Below are 17,426 nucleotides of genomic sequence, written 5' to 3' on the forward strand. Positions count from 1 at the left end.
AGTTTCTGAACGGATTTTTTTTTTTTGACTTGACAGATTTTTACACAACAAAATTGTGACTCAATTAATAGGCAGAAAGGCAGATTTATTTTGTCTGAGTGTAAGTCTGTGTGTCCAGAGGGGCCCTGGGACAGGCTGTTAGTTGGCTGCTTGCTGGAGCTGTGCCTCTGAGCAGAGCCAGGTACCTTCTCAGCATCTCCCTGCCTGTTAGAGGAACCTTTCACGCAGCGTTGGTCCTGCTGTGTTTAAAACTTACATCTTCTCTCTCTTTTTAACTTGGGGCTCCTTGAAGCAGTGCTGACTGGAGATGCTCGGAGCAGTAACCCTGTCCTGCCCTGCTTTCTGCCTCGTTCAGGTGGACCTGTCCTCCCAGTATGGAGTAGTGGGCACAGGGAGGGGTGGTTGCCCTACAGGTCTTGCTGTGAGAGCGTAGCTTTCCTTTATGCTATTGTATCAAGTTATTATATTTACGGGGCAAAAACCCTGTGAGGAATATAGAAAACAAAACTGAGGGTTTGAAATCTGCTCCCTGTTTAATACCTTTGATCGTGGAAAAGAACAGTTTATCTACTTGTACGCTGCACAGTGTTTGATGTGAAGCGAAAAATCCACAATGTATTGGTTAAAAGCCTTGCAGTAATCAAGGAAGAAGAATTATTAATTCTCTTAAGGGGTCCATGCTTTAGATGACCTACTTTACAGCTGCAGTACGTCTCGTTGCTGCGTTGGTACCAGAATATGAAAAATCTTAAAATACACCACTCCTAGAAAAGCCACACACAGGAAAATGCACTGGCCAAAATGCACTGGGCATTTGTAAAAAATATTTCTCCATAGCAGTATAAACATGTAAATATACAAATTCCGTCAGTAAATCTGTCACTGAGGTGCAGAGCTGGTAAGTACGTGCTGTATCCCTGCTCTCACGCTTTCATCCTTACCCACTGTGCCTTCCTCTGCCTTGGGTGCCTTAGGAAATAGTCGTGTTGAGTGCTTACTGTTCTCCCAGAAGTTAAAGGACACAGAGGCCTGTTGTGGAATTAAAACTTTTCTGTTTTCTAATTGGGGAAATGAAATCTCCCGGTTTTCCTACCTGCTTATTTTTTAGAACAAGTGGAATGGGTGGAAGGGAAAAGGAGTGAAATAATTTGTTCGGTGCTCTTATCTGAGTTAGCAGTGCAGAAATCTGCTTCTGACTTCGGGATTTGATTCCCCCCACCTGTAAGTGGAGCGCCTGGTTTCTGTTACTCTGCTAACGCTTCGCGCCCGCTCGGATCCGATGATGCGATCGGAGCCTCGTGCCCGGGGTGATGCGCTGAACACCCAAGGCTACAGCTGGCGTAGCTTTACTGCAATATGCTGCGGCCTAAAAATGTCACTTCTGCGTATAAATTGGGCAAGGAATACGCTGCATTTGGCCCTATTTAATGAGTGAAAGTCGTCTGTTGTTATTACATTTTGTTTCTCATTTCCTGCGTGCTCACGCTGTCTTGCACTCCACCAGTACCCGCGGCGTTACGTTGCTGGGGTGTGAATTCGGGTCAGCCAGGAACAAGGTACCAGCACTCTGACACTCCAGGTCATTCATCTGACTCTGATCCCTCCAGGCGTTTTTTCCAAGAGATACACCACAGCAGTTGGAAAAAGGGCATTGGGGGAAGTCAACAGCACAAAGCTGTCATGCGGAGAATTAAAACTGAGCAGAATTACAGAACGTTGCATCCAATATTTTACAGGACTTCACCGCTTGCCGGTAGGTCCTGCCACCTTCTGAAGCCGGTTTCCCATGTGGCTCGCTCAGTGATGGCAAATGTAACTGGTTTCACAGCAAGAATGAATGCTCTCGGCCACAAAATTGCTTGGTTTGTTGGGATGGAGTGCCTGAAGCCCAAGTTTCTATAGGATCAGCACAGAATTGTGTAAAAAAAAAAAAAAACCAAAAAAAAAAGGAAAAGGGCGTGGGGATTGTTCAGAAGTAACTCTTTGAGCCCAGAGTATGTAGGGGAGGCAGCAACGTGACGTGGTTTCATGGAGGAATGGCTTTTCAGAGCACAGTATTCTGCTGTAATAAGGAAAATTCCTTATTACTGACATAGTGGTGAAACAAATCACTAGTGAAATGGTGGAGAAAACTAGATAATACAACTGCAGTTTAAATATGACTGACTGATGCATAATGGACCATTAAAATGGAAACTGGTGATCTATCACCCAAAATATGCATGTACATTGTATGGCATAGATTTTGTTTTCCTAGCTTTTTCTTTAAATTCTGGAGAGTTGGAAGCTTTAGAAGAAGTCTTTACAGAATTCCTGTTCTATAGGGCCATGGGATAACGGCTGAGCGCTTTATCCGTAAAAACTGTGGGAGAAACTTGCATAAAACTTGCACAGGCTTCAGGTAGGTTACAGGCTTCCCTGGGAGTACATCCCTGTGAAATAAGGGGTATGTTTATAGCAGATGGGTTGCACTGGTGGTGACAACGGAGCACTTCTAGACAGCGAAACTACTCGATTGTTTATACGAGAGCACGAAGGTGATAAATCATGTTTGTTACTGCATGCGGATGAATTAAAGGCAGGCCTGTTTAAAAAAAATAATAAATCTACCTATAAAGAATTCTGAACTTTGATTAGCAAATTCTATTTAAGCGCTAACATGTATGATCTTGGAAAATTTTACCTGGCGAGCCTTCTCTCTAACAAACGTCCTAAGTAGATGTTAACTAATGCATAATAAACACTCTGTGTTGTGACCTTGATGGAATAAAAAGGATCTTGCACTTCTGCAAATTTCCCCCCAGGTTTCAGCAAGAACTCCGTCCGCTCGTCTCCCAGCTCCTATTGTTGATTCAGAAAACATGACAACATTTAATGTTTGTTTTCTACCTAGGTACACTTAATGATTCCTTTTTAACAGATGTGGAGAAACGGTCTTGTTAGAGAGCCAAGATTCTTGTCAGAATCGGCAGATTTGGGTTCCAGTTGCAGCCCTGTCACTGGCTGACATTAATTTTAGGCAACGTATCAGATAAAATCTCTTTATCTCGGTTGTGTTATGCATTTACCCACCAATGGTTTCTGCGTGCTTCCTCCCTGTTGTTGAGTTTATAACAGAAAGCATCTCGTGAACTTCACGGTATGTTTGTTTTGAAGCCGTACCATCTTTCTATCAGATTTGGAACTACGTTACTGAGCCTTGAGATCCAGGGCATAAAACATTGACAGCATTCCTCAGCTCTTGTATTTATTACCCCCCCCCCTAAATATTTTGAAGCTGAAGTCGTTAATGTTTGGTGGAATGCGGAACAGCCAAGCGAGTGCTGCAGTAGATCCCAAAAACATCTTGATTAAATTAGAGGGGAGGTGGAGGGGAGGAGGGCTGGAACAAAGAGGCCGTTGAGAAGCTGGCACAGCGTGCTGGGAATTTATGTTCCAGCAAGGGGTGGCAGCAACCTACAGCTCTGCGCATGGTGCATATACACCCTGTTGTAACAAAGGAGTATGTGTGCCTGTGTGAGCGTGTATGTTTATGCATGTGCACGCACACACACGCTTAGAGCAGCTTCTTTGGCTTTTCTGTTTTGGGCTGAAGCAAAGCCTTGAGAAAGGCAGCGTGCGAGGCAAAAGCTGAGGTGTGACGAGTTAGCACTCCTGGGTAACGGTGACTGTTGTCACCGTGCTGAGATGACTTTCTTCTTCTCTTGGGTGCTGCTGATAATTCTCCCGGTGTGCAGAGCAAAGGCAGCCTGTTTGTGGCTGAGCAGCGGGTACCTGTGCAGCGGCAGAGGTGGGGGGCTGCTGGTACCCCCCTCTTGCCCTTCGCCCGCCGCCGAGGTGTGTGGGCTCCCGTGCTGTGCCAGCTTCCGAGAGCCTTCGTGGTGCACAGCGAAGCAGATTCCCCCCCCCTGGATCTACAGGACAAGTGTTTAGCTTGGGATAAGGAGGAGACCAGCTTGATGGGGACACCCCTACCCGCATGCAACCACAGGTTATTACTGGAGCCAAGTAGAGTTTGTTGCACGAGCCCTTCCTCAGGCATTTAAGGCGTGTACAGATAGACCTTAGTTGCAGGAACAGGTAATAATAAAATTTATCGGATTTGCTTTTATTTATTTGTTTTTCCTGGAAGACTGTTTATAAAATGAATCATTCCAAGCTCTGTCTGCCTTTGAAAAACAATATAGCATTTGATGTCGAAATAGAAATTGATACCTGGAAACATGTGCAAGTGCAGAGGCTGTGGCGGTGTTTGTCCTTGGCGAGCATTTCATTTCGTAGTTCCACGCCACATTCTAGCACGATCTTGCAGTCTCCTTCGGATTCAGCCTTTAGTCTGGATGCACTTTGAACTCCGTGGGACCTCGGGGAACTTCTCTTCGTGCCATCATGTCCTCTATCCTCTACAGCACTTGAGCATTTTCTTTTGACTTTCCCAAGCTAACTGTTCTGCTTCCTCCAATGGATTTTCATTTATCAGCGTCGGCTAGCTCAGCTCTTTTCTCCTAAACCTTTTATTTTTGGTGGAATCAGTACGGGGAGCGGCATTAAATTAATAGCGTTCATTGCATAGCTCTTGTTTTCATGACACCTGTGATCTATCTTACCTTCATCTTAGTGTAAGGTTTTTTCCAGTCCAGCAGTCTGGCAGTTTCTTTCTCGAGAGCTCATTTGGAAGCACAAAGAGTTTTGTGTTTTGACAATTTGGCACTTAGACTTCTTCTTTTCTTCTTCAACCCGAATACGCATTAAAATATTCATTTTAATCTATTTCGCATAATTGATGCTTCAGCAGTTTGTACAGTGAATGAGCAATTTTATGCAAGAAATAAGCAAATGGGCTGAAAAGAGCCGGGTGAAAGGCAGATGATTGGTCCAGTCCGGGCAGTTTCACCAGCACGGTGATGCGTGCTGCTGGAAAGCTCCTCTTGTCTGAAGAGTTCAGCGCTCAGGGCGTTGAAAACAGACTCAGCCAGTCACTTTCATTAATCATCTCTGGTGTTGAGAAAAAGACAGTTATAAAATCTTTGTGACCCGTATCACTGCAGTGATGAGCAGCAGCTTCAGCTTTTTTTCTGCTTTCAGCTATAGTAAAACTGGAGGTCTTGTTTTTGCAAAAATCTCTTGGAGCTTGGGAATCTCTAACTTTTTTTTTTTCTTTAAATGAAAGAAAAAGCAGGATGCTCCCCCTTCATCAGCGTTGGTGCCAGACACTTGTTTTTCCAGTAGCACATCTGGCCGCCTGGGGAGCTGGTTTAGGAACCTGGGACTGGAAGGTATGAGAAGGTAAAGGACCTGACCTTGGATGCTTCTGCTTGTCTGTGGCATCGCGCTGCCGACAGCGCCGTGCCAGGCCGGTGCGAACGGGTCACGACGTACGTAACAGTCTGTAATAAAACATCACCGCAGAAACACGGTCAGCTGCGAGAACTGCTGAACTGGACAGTATTCAAAACAGGATAATCTAAAATTAAATTACATAACCTTTCTCTTTTTGCCTTTTACTTCATCAGTATGTTGGCTTTTGTCTCATGGCTTAACTCTCTCTTGACCTTTCAGGCAGAAATGCTGGTTTAAGTAGGGGTTTGTCTGCATTACCTCTTTATCTTTTTCTTTTCCTGCACTTTGTAGGCATAAATAACCTTGAACCTATCAGATTTGCTTGCCCCAGTAGATATTATATACTTCTAACGTGCAGAGCATGAAGATGCAATCAGGTAAACCTGCCTTAGTAGGCAGTGAATGAGTAAAATCTATAAGCTGAATAAAGTTATTCTTTCTACGTGTAGCAGCAGATGCATTTGCACTTTGTAATTAGTGGGGAAGTGTGGAGAAAACATAGTTATTAGATTATGAGTGTTTAAGTCTGCCTGGCTTTTTGTTGGTGTAGAGGAACAGGGCATCTGCTCTCTTCCTTGGTTTCTCCAATTACCCACCGGGATGTCTTTTATTAATAAAACCTCAGAAAATGTGGAATTTGATGTGCTTTATCTCTTTCCTGCGCCTCAGGATGATTAGAGCTATGAAATTACAGACAGAGGTTTGAAAATGTTAAAGATTGTACTTGAAGGGCTAAGACTGCGTTTCTGAGATCTCCGTCGTTAAATACGAGTAACCGTTGGGATTTTTTCCAGTTAAACATTTCATAGGAGCCAAGCGGTTGAAGCTGGCTGGCTGCCGTTCAGCCTGAGCAGAGCCATCATTAGTGAAGGTCACTTGGAGATGGATCCGACCTTTCCCTCTGGATAGGGTGTTGTTTGCTTTTGACAAGGGAACAAATCCCGGGGTGTCTGCCTGCCTCCATCTCTCCGTCTGTTGGGGAAGATGCTCCAGCGAGAGCCTTGGGGATAGACCTTCCCCCCGTAGCTTTTCCCTGCGCTCTCCGGGGCTGCTGGTACGATTCCTTCTCTTCCACCAGACTGAGAGAAACATTTTGTCTGATGGCTGACAAAGGCAGCTCTGTGTTATACTTCTCTCCCCACCCCCATTTCCCCCTATTTTGGTGCCCAGCTTGCAAGGTTGACTCAAAGGCCTCTTCCTCGTGCACTGCACCACACTTCATGTAAGGAATAATTGCCTGTTATCCTTAAGTTCGGGGTTTTTTGAGGGAGCTTTCCCCTTCAGTTGTGTTCTGGGCTTAATATATGGTTTTATAAATACTTGATGATTGATGTCTCCCATTTCCCCTCCTCTTCCTTTTTTATTTCACCTTAAAGGTTGTATTGTATGATGCTCTGAACCCAACAGCTCTGCTAGGTTGATAATGTGTGGTGATCTTGGCTGGTTGCTACAAGGCAGGGATGATAACCAGCTCCCCGTCAGAATGGGTATGGATTTTCCTGGCATTCCAAAGGGGTGATGGGGTCTGATAACGTGCGCCACAGAACGGGAGTGAAGCAGTAAATTAAAATCATTTCAGCAGCCTGTTGGGGTGAACGGGATAACAGTTGGGACATCGCTTCTTGGAGTCTTCAACGGCAAAGAAAGGAAACATCTGTTTGGGTCTAACTGTGACTTTGCTGGCTTTAATCCCTTTCAATAACTGTAGGCTGAAAGGTATAAATTATATTACAAATATGGAGATTATTTTTTTTTTGTGGTCATTTATACTCCTGCTTGTAGAAAAAGGGGATTTGTGCAGGTGTGTGTGCACGGCGGTGCTGCGCCGGGGCAGCTGGAGACGGCAGCGACGGAGCGTGTGGCTGCACCTTTGCGTTGCTTTGCAAGGCGTGTGGCTTAATGTGCCTTTTGATGTGTCTGAAATTCTCAGCTTTTCTCGTGGAAGCTCTTCCGAATGCAAACACGTGACAGTTTGAGCATGAAATCCTGTTTCTAATGAAGCGAAGATTAATAGTACCATTGAACTCATTAAGAAAGTCGCTTCGCCCTCCTTTCCATACAAGCTCTATTGCATGCAGAAACGCCTCTTCAAAGAGGGCTTTGCATACTGAGGTGCCCTGTGTCAGCAATTATGGATGCACATTTTTGGACATTGCAGTGTATTTATTAGAAAACCAGAAGTTTATCTGTTCCTGTATTTACTAAAGCCAACCGTGCGCCAGCACCAGCTTTTCACGTGGTACTTGAGTCCAACTGCGATGCAGAAGTGCTGGCTGCTCCTAGCAGGGAGTTTAAATCAGTAAATATATTTTTAAAATCTGACACTTGGCTGCAGGCTAGTTCAAGTGTAAGCTGGTTTTGACAACCAGTCATGTCTGTCTGTACTGTTTGGTTTTGTTGGTGGTTTTTTTTTTTTTCATTCTGCTGTATTAGTGAAGGAAACACGTTCATGAGTCATATAGCCTTAGGTTTAACTAGGCAACTCAGTAATGCAAGTGTCCCCCAGGAGAGAGTGATTTGTATTGGTACAGTTAAATTAAAAAAAAAAAAAAAAAAAAAAAAAAGCAAAAAAAAAAAAAGCACTGATTGCTTTGTTGAGGTAAATCCCATATTGATTTAAAATGTGAATGGAAACGGGAATGTATGTATGTAAAGCCCTATAAGAGGAATTTATTTTATTTTCTTTTTTGTTGATGTGTTGGTTCTGTTTGTAGCTCTGGTGATGATCTACAGAAGTGAAGGAACATTTGCCGGAGGAAGTTTGAGGGTGTGGCAGGCTATTGTGGTATTTGTGGAAGAAGAGGTAGATCTCATGGAGGCACAAAGAAGAGCTTGTGTATCTGAAAGCCCATACTTTTTATTTTTTTTTAACTCTGAATGACTTTGTCATACAAAACTAAAAGAAATAAATACATTAACATTCTGCTTAAAAAATAGACTAGGCTCTTACAGCCTTTCAAATACAGCCAGCACAAACTCTAGTTGGAGCATCTCCTTCTGAACCAAGACCTGCTGTCAAGCACATCTCCCTGCTCCTCCAAACTTCCCTGTGACAAACTCGGCTTCTTCAGCAAGCCATTTCCACTCCTGTATCCAAAAGTATCCAAGAGTGACTGTTGCCCAAGTGAATCTAGGAAATAAATTTAATAATCTGTGCACGAGGCTTATCAAGTCAGAGCTGGGAGATACTCCAGCAAGGTTTCCTTCTTGGATCCGTCTTCCGAAGTTGTAACATCTTGCCAGACCCATCTGAGCAACCTCGTTTCCTCAGCGATGGGATGGCTCTGGCAACTCCTGATGTGCGTGGGGTTGAAGGACCAAGGATAGGAGGGGCAGGTGGTACCGAAGGGCTGGGAGTGGGATACAAGGACAAAGGAAAGAGCAGCAGGACTGCCTGGAGAGATGGGAGTGTGAGGGGGTGGGGGCGGGTGGCCAGCCGTCATCGCAGCCGCAGGGTCTGGCTTTGTCAGGGAGGTACCTTACATCAACAAAATTGAAGTATTGCCTGTTCTGTGATACGATGCTCAGTAAAGGAGGATCATTCCTGTTGGCTTTCTTTCCCTGCATTTCTTCAACTTCCATACCAAGCTGTCCTGTGTTCATAGTCTTGCTTGATCCTGCTTAAATGGGTAAATCTGGGTGTTTCCAGGCTTGTAATGTTGAAAATCCCAGATTCTCTGGAAACTTCCCTGTCTCCGTACCGTAGGGCTTTTCTGACTGTGCATATATAACACAACACTTCGCTTTATTAATACTGTTTGTACAATCTGACCGTAAGTGGCTCTGGGCTGAGCAGTTAGTGGATTTGCCTGCATAACTAGCGGTGCTTAACTGAGCCTAAATTATCTGTAGATGCAGAGCATGCTCGCTTCCTCCGCCTCTGTACCATCTTCCCCAATTAACTTTCATTTCTCTGTTTTGTTGCAGAGCAAGGAAGTAGGATTGCAGCTCCAGGAAGACTTGATGAAGGTCTTGAATGAACTCTACACGGTAAATCAAACTGACTTCTTGGCATCTTTTCAGGCAGAAGGAAGAAGTGTTTGACTTCTCCCAGCCTGCTGTTACAGCACAGACTAAGCACCAAGACTGATAAATGTCTGCTGCCTTTGTAGTTTGGGGCAGCTTGTGTTCACCAGACTATAGAGCACCATAAATCTCCCTTTTTCACTCTCTCCTTACACTGTCTCAGCTCTGTAAGTGTTGGCTCCACTTCTCAGAGATCTCACCTCAATGCACACCTGCTACTAGCTGCAGTGTTGGTTTTAAACAGCGTAAGAGATATTAGAATTATTTCCAAATATGCTAAAAATCTCCAGTCCGTGGTTTTGTGTGGTCTGAGCATACAAAGGCAGCATAGAGCTTCAGCGGGGAGACCTACTGTGTTTATTTGTTCCTCACCTCTTTCAGCAAAACAGCTCCCTTTAGAGTAATAGTCTTCCATCTGTGCTTTTTGCTTCTCGGTATGTCCGCTGGAGTCACCAAGAAAGAGGCACTGCCTTGGGAAGGAGAAGGAATGTGTTCATAAAAGTTCATATGCTGCTTGGGGATTTTTTCTTCTCCGTAGATGAATGGAAAAGCCTGTTGTTTGATTAAATTTTTGCCTTCTGCAGCTGTTACTGAGCTAGTTCTCTTTTAAAAGCAGAACCTGCACGCAGTTTTTGTGGCTCAAAATGTCCTTTGTCCTTCTTTAATGATACCCTGGGTCATCACACTGAGGTATGTGTTCTTTCCTTTGTCCTTTTCAAAAGATGATCCAGGGATGTTTCTCAAGCCGTGGCATATCAACCTTGTGATGAAATTTGGTATTAATGTCAGTGTTCTCTGAAATTTCCTGTATCAACAGAATGTATAGCAGGGAGGTGTTTCCTTAGAGCATCGAAGCCGAATATTCAGACTTTAAGGAAAAAAGGGAGCTCGGGGGTAGGAAAAACGTTCTTTCTGCTGAAATGGCAGTTGAGGAGCTCAGACACTGAATCCAGTTTATGATTTTCCTCCTTTTCTAGGTTAGAATGTTTAGCGTTACTGAGTCTTTTCTGTGGGCAGAGGGTTTGTGTTCCTCACCAGGAAAGCCAAGAACAAGCAGTACGGTGGAAGCCGGAGGCTCTTTGAAGCTGACCCGTGGTTCGATGTACTGTCTCTGTACTTCGTGCAGCTTTGCTTTACAACAGCGTGAGCAAACCACGTTGTGCTCCCGTTCCTGAAAGGCAGACAATTTACTTGGGGTGTGAAGGTGGCTTTGTCAGTGTAGCGGTGCCTGTCAGCAGCACTGCCTACTCTAGAAATTATTTTTTATTTGAGGGCACAGTCTGATTCGACTTTCGAGTCATGTACTTGGATGGCATCCTGCAGAAGAATATAGATCTGTCTCAGAACACAGACTTTTAGGAACCAGGATATATTTCTAACCCAAGTTCACATGGCACTGACGTGGATAAGGGTAGCAGAGTTCACAGAGACATACGTAATAATTTTTGCACGGCAGGCTCTGACAGGTCATCGAGCCAAACACCAAGTCCTGTTTTCTCTATCAGTGGAAGGAAGATCTTCCAGAATTCAGCCTCTGATAAACAAAGCGATGTAGGGTATTAATTTTTTTAATGGCAGTGCTAGGTAGTTGAATTCTATTTATTCATTCCTTCTGCTGTAAAATTCTAAATTTTCTCTTCACCAGAAAATTTCTTTTCCTTTGAAAGAGCCACCTCAGCTGATCGTATGAGAAGATATTTCTTGCTGGACTCCAATTTAATCACCGGTGGGATTGCTGTTATTGGGACTTTTAGAAATACTTCCACCTCTTGTTCTGCTGGGTATCTAAAGGATTGGCAGAATCCCTGTTTTCAGGCAAAATTGTCACAAATGAAGTCTTTAGTTTCCCTAGAGAGATGAAACATAGAGGGTTGTTATAACCTCTAAGTTTTTGCCCTGTGCAGTCAGTCCTTCGCCGTGCTCTTGCCCTCAGCAGGCACTAGTGAGCTGACAGTGGCCTCACCACCAAATGGGGGCCAGGCAGAGCTTGGAGCTGCCAGTGGGGCACCAGCAGCAGGAGAGAAAAAAAAAAAAAAAAATCATTAAAATTGTGATTTCTTTTTTCTGCTTCTCTTGCTTTCCGCCAGTTCCACTCCCAGCGATAGAGGAAAAGAAACTACTTTGCATCTATTATTATAAATGCCTGCTTTATAGTCTAAGCATATGCAGGAGCTGAAAGTGTGTGCGTGTGTAAATTATTCAGAAAGTCTCTCTTTAATACTGGCTGCGTTCACATTCTCTTTCATGTTTAAATACACCGTCTCTTTGTATCTGAGAACCTTTGCTGATCACTGCATAAAGAGAGAGCATGCATCCTACTTACGTAAAATTATGTTACGGTTCAGACTAAGGTGGAGTGGGTATAAATGGGTTTTCATGTGAAATAAATTATTTGCAAGTGGGGTCTTTATTAATGCTGGAACGACGTTATTGGGGTGTCTTTAGGCAACTCTGCCTTTTTTTGGCCCCCTGTCAAAATTGTATCATCGTAACGTTTTGCTTCGGTATGTGAATTGAATTGCTTTGCGTTTGTGGATAAAGCTAGTTTATATCTTGTGTCCTTGGTTTTTTTGGTTTTGTTTTCTTAATAAAAATCTAGACACGAGTATCTTGTGAAACAAATGGGGTTTTTTTGCCACTTGGATATTTATACTTATAAAAAAATGTGCTATAATAAAAATTGCCATTATAATACAGGGTCCAGGACTCCCTGAGCAAAAGAACCACACTTTTTTTATTAATATTTTTATTACATAAGATGAACAGAAGTACTTTTACATATCAAATGTGATTCAAACAGATCGAACCCGAGTTGCTTTTGCAGCCATTGTGTTCAGACTATTGATTTAAATACAGTTTCTTGAGACTCGTGGTGTTTAAAGGACTGCTTCATCCAGATGAAAGACGGATAGGCATCCCTTCTGAAACCTTACCTGCTGATGAAAAGCTATCATTTTCCAACGCTGGCATATAATTTCCTTTGAATAGCAAGGAGGCTGGATTTAGTATCTCTCTTTTTTTGAGTTTTATGACTCCTTTATTGGATTGCACAGGAAGGCGCATGCCAAAGTTAAACAAAGAAGCAGCTGCAAAATAAGCCACTTTGCTTTCAGATTCATTTTGAGAGCCACACTTTGATTCGTGCATCTTCTCTCGTGCTTTTTTTGAGATGTGAAAATTCCCTGAGTGTTTTGCTGGTTTAGATATTTCCAACTCGCAACTAGTGACCGGGTCTGACTTGCCGGTCATTGTCCAAATGCCTTTGCTTAATACAATGTCTTGTGTTTAAAATAAATATGATGGACAGCTATTATGAAATAGTTATGTTAAAGAAACTTAGTGTTTTGGGGAGTGCGTTGGCCAAATTAAAAAATAAAAATAAAAGTCTTAGCATGTGACTTCTTTCTTAGGAATTTTTCCTGCCTCCTATCTTGTGAGCTTTCCCGATACATGTATGGCTGTTCTCCCCAAGACTTGGTCATGCAGCTAAAATAAGGCAAAACATCTGTGTGCCTAGTTTGTCAGTTAGATAAACCCAGTGCTTCCTCTGCGAATCGAACTGTGGTGCTTTCTGACCCTTGTGTATCGTTTTCTGCAGGTTATGAAAACCTACCACATGTACAACGCTGACAGCATCAGCGCTCAGAGCAAACTGAAGGAGGCAGAGAAGCAAGAAGAAAAGCAGATTGGGAAGTCAGTGAAACAAGAGGACAAGCAGACGCCGCGCTCCCCTGACTCAACTTCCAACGTCAAGTTTGAAGAAAAACATGTTCGACGAAGCTCTGTCAAAAAAATAGAGAAAATGAAGGAGAAGGTACTTCCATAGCATTGCTCCTGCTTCTGTAGAGGGCTTGAGGAGGGAACCTTTGCAGTGGTTCAGCACAGGAGCCGCTGAGTTCCCTCCTTTGTGACATTCCAATGCAAGCCTTGGTTTTTTTACAAGTTTGAAACATTCAGATTTAGGAAAGGCAAAATCTAGCACCGATTTTCTTTTAGGACAGTCAGATACACATTTTGTATTATGCCAGGCTATATGGGCATGGCACAAAAAGCTAAACCGAGGTTAAGAGTATGAAAGTAACAACTGCTGCCTTGGAAGTCTTGGTTAATGTGTTTTTTTCTTAGTGTGATTTTTTGTTTACCATTTCATGCCAGCGTAAGATCTGACCTGTGGCACAGAGACGTGCGACCCCAAACTGGCTTCATGGGCAGAACTGTTTGGCTTAGCAATCAGTCGGTCAGTTAAGTAGTTCAGCACTAAGGTTCAAGCCAACAGAAGGTGAATAGTTATTTTTTGATTGATTTGGGCTCTCAAAGGACCAAGTTTAAGCCTAGCTTCTGTTGGAAGAGGCGGGGTGCCTGTGGCAGCCCTCAGACTACCTATGGGCTTCTACCAGCCCCATTAGCGATGCCGGAACTGGGCTATAACTTCATAAACCCACCTCGTTCCCTCATTCTTCCCTTAATCTTCCCCAAACTGAAGTCTGTTTTAAGAGTTTAAATGCAAACCTGTTTAGTATAATAATGCTTAAAAACATCTAAATAATTAATCTGAGTTCCAAGTCTTTGAGTCTTGATAAAACTAGAATCCAGATGAACGAAAACTGTGTGAGGAGAGGGAGATCCCTTCAGTATCCTCTGGTGTTACTATAAATGTGGTTACTCCCTGCTGCACCTCTTTTTAAAATATATTCTGGTTTTGTTTCTCTTCTAGCGCCAAGCGAAGTACACAGAAAATAGACTGAAGGCTATTAAGGCAAGAAACGAGTATCTGCTAGCTCTGGAAGCCACCAATGCATCTGTATTCAAGTATTACATTCATGACCTGTCTGATCTCATTGATGTAAGTGCTGCTGCCTGGGTGCCTGCAATGAATATCATTGCCATTAACCCTCCCCTGTGCCTCTCCTGGAGCAGCTCCTGTCCCAGCACCTCTGTGGAACGATGGGCTTGGATGGGCAGCTTAGAGGGTAACAGCAGGCGTGATAATTGGTCATTATAAGTGAGTTTTTCTTAGAGGGCTGAGTTTGTTGCACAGATAGAAGCTCGCATGAGAAACCTGGCATTGAAACGTGTAGAAGGAGGACTTGCTCAGTTAAAATGAAACTCAGCTTCAGTATCACACTGTTGCTTGACATTTTCTGTTTACTATTTTAAGCAAACCTGCAAGAGTGTAACTCAGAAGCACATTTTAAAAAAAGAACGTTAGCTGTAGAAACAGTATACGAGTTGGTGAAAGAAATCAAGGACAGAAGCATTTTCTAAAGCTGCATTCAACTTGTTTTGAAAAACTGCATCTATTTGAGGGGTAATGCTTTCTCTAGCACGTTTCACAGGAGGGATGAACCTTGCTGCTTTTTAGACCTTCCCTTTGATACCCTGACCCGCCAGCTCTGCAGCAACTTGCTGCATCGCTTCTGTCGTCGTCAGTCCAGCTCTGACAGGGGCCAGAGGGGTGTCAGCAGGGATGGGGGTCCCACTGCTTGCCGCTCAGCGCTCTGTCTGCGCAAAGAAACGAAGAAATAACGCGGCTGTAGGAACCAGCCCCCCCCTCTCCTTAGAATGCTCTCTGCAGAACCTGGGTAATGGAGCAGAAGGTGGAGGGAGCTTCTTCCCCAGCTGCCTGCGTGCTCTCCATTCTGCAGCCAAGCGATGCTGCCGGTACTCAGGGGGCATCAATTCTGCTTTCGGTGAAATGCACGACAAAAAAAAACCAGATCTCTCCTCTTCAGAAAAGCCGGTTAGGAATCCCGAGACTTCTCACAAATGCAGAACTCCCCCCTTCAGCCTGCAGAACTGCCCGGCCAGATGCAGTGAGCACGCTGTGCCTGGGTCGCTGGCTCTCGCTCCGCTTGCCAAGGGCCACCCGCTGCCGTCGCGAGTAGAAACACTCAACTGCAAAGCCTGAAGGGGACTTTCCTTGCAGGAGCGGGCAGCAATGAACAGAAGTGTCTCTAGACACAGGCAATAAAGAGCACTCGGATCACTATTAATTAGTCAGCTATTATAATACCTAACAATATATAGAATACATTTATTCCGCTGATGATAAAAATCGCATGAAGTGCGCTTCCGCTAGATATTTATTTAAACCCGTCCTTTGGAGGTCAGGACTGTTAGTGCTGGATGGTTTTGAAAAATACTGTTATTTCAAAATGTCACATTTTGCAAACTTGCTGGACTGAAGAGGCATGTTTCGTTTATACCTGCTGCCTGTTTAGGAGACCTTTGCTGGTTAACATTTGCTCAACTTGAATCGTGCCACGCGTAACAAGTGATAACTGTCTGTATATTTTTATATTTAAATGTACAAGCTAGGGCTTCATTTCACCGACATCAACGTAATTCAGTTGTCTTCATTTTTTTTTCTTTTAAAATCCTATCTAGAAGTCCTCCCCCAAATACTGTGACTGTTCTTGGTTCAGTTGTCTGCTAAACAGACTGTTCTTGGTACATTTTCATGAGTCATATGTAGTAAAGAATCCATTTGGATTTCATAAACCCGTAACAATTTTTAAGCCCAGACCTGAGATCTTTTAAGTAGTACCCTGGCAAGTTATCCAGCTTTGCAGGCAGTGGGGCAAGACAGCAGCGTGGATCTGTCACTGGGTGACTCTGGGGGAGTCTCTGCCCATGTTAACCCCTTCGTGTTCCTTGGAGCATTCAATTTAACACTACGTGGCAAGTTCTCATCATCTTTAAAACTATTATCTGCTCTGTTTTCAGAAGGCATGGAAAAATGTGGGACTTACCTGGGAGCACGTGAGATGGAATTCAGTTATCGTTAAGATGCAGGGAATATAGATTTACCAATGCCTTTGATCCTGAAGGATCGAAAATTAACGATTATAACCACTGATGGTTATCTGAAGCATCTGACTTAAATAGAAATGTGATTTTTAAGCCAGGTCTTAAATCTTTTCCTTGATCTAATCATTTGATGATGGTGAGTTTTGAAATATAATATAAAAAGCAATCTTCAGAGTTACTTACAAGTAGATTGTGTTAGGCCAAAGAGCATTAAACCTGCCGTGTTTATACAGCACATTGTGTTCCCCCTCCAGTACGTGTGGAAGGGTAACAGTGAGTTAATTCTTCATCATGAGTTAAGAGCAATAAATTGTTCCTGACATAGCCCAGTAGTTTTGAATTTCCTGACTTTGGGGACCGAGGCATCTCTTTGATGCTAATGAAATACTGCAGCAATGGGGAAGTTTGTATTAGCTCATATTTATGAAAGGGTGACTAGGACAGGATTTTAAAAAATATAAAAATGGGTGTGTATGTGTGAGTCCTAAAGATGACTTTACTTTTGTAGGAATAGCGATGCTATTGCTGTTTACTCCAAGATCTCATACTTCCAAGTGAAAATTGCATTTTAAAACAGAGGGCTCTTTCTCCTTAAATCTTTTGGGCCTGTTTGAAAACTGCCAACTGGCAAAGGGTTAATCAGCTGTCATGTTGGGAAGAGAATTTGAATAAGTTATCATTAAATTCTTATAAAAAATTGATTTCCTTGGAGAATGATTCCATGAAACATTTATATAACCCAAAAAAGGGGTGGCAAGGCTGATACATTTATAAATACAGTATGTTGGCCTTTTAAAAATATTAAAGTGGGGGAGTGGGCAGAAAAATGTTTTCTGTCACTGGCTTAAGTAACATAAAGCCAAAAAACTTTGCCGGCTTGATGCAATCCTGCTGCTAAGTGAGGTGGGGTGTCAAATATTAAGTCCCGTTTGACTCTGCCATCCCACCAGCGAAGTCCCCTCACGCAGCAGCTCAGCGAGGAGGGTGCCCGGGGTGGGTGGGCAACCGTCTGGCCCCCAGCAGGAGGGGAAAAGGAGCGACTGCTCCCGTTAAATCTGAGCTGATCCTAATCCTGGCTGGCCTGTTGGCCCGGTTTGGACTCGTTTTCCCCAGATGACTGCAGAGGATGGCACTGCAGTGTGCATGCAGAAGAGCAGGAGCTTTGAGTGGCTGTTAATCCAAGACTGCCTCCACACGTGCAAATTCTCAATCAAGCATCTTTTTTTTTTTTTTTTTTTTTTTTTTTTTTT

At 43.5% G+C, this 17,426-nt stretch overlaps 1 protein-coding gene across 3 annotated transcripts in view; it reads left to right on the top strand.

Moving 5' to 3' along the window:
• The window catches only part of SRGAP2 (SLIT-ROBO Rho GTPase activating protein 2), a 111,140-nt gene that overhangs the window by 55,025 nt on the left and 38,689 nt on the right, over positions 1-17,426 (top strand). For all 3 annotated transcript variants that reach the window (XM_026864219.1, XM_026864221.1, XM_026864222.1), the window contains exons 4-6: positions 9,268-9,330; positions 12,965-13,180; positions 14,081-14,209. In XM_026864219.1, the coding sequence (XP_026720020.1) occupies positions 9,268-9,330; positions 12,965-13,180; positions 14,081-14,209 (408 nt within the window). The remainder of the gene's footprint in view (positions 1-9,267; positions 9,331-12,964; positions 13,181-14,080; positions 14,210-17,426) is intronic.

This window comes from Athene cunicularia (genome assembly GCF_003259725.1).
Source record: "Athene cunicularia isolate RWA chromosome 26 unlocalized genomic scaffold, athCun1 chr26_part1, whole genome shotgun sequence".
Taxonomy (NCBI): Eukaryota; Metazoa; Chordata; class Aves; order Strigiformes; family Strigidae; genus Athene; species Athene cunicularia.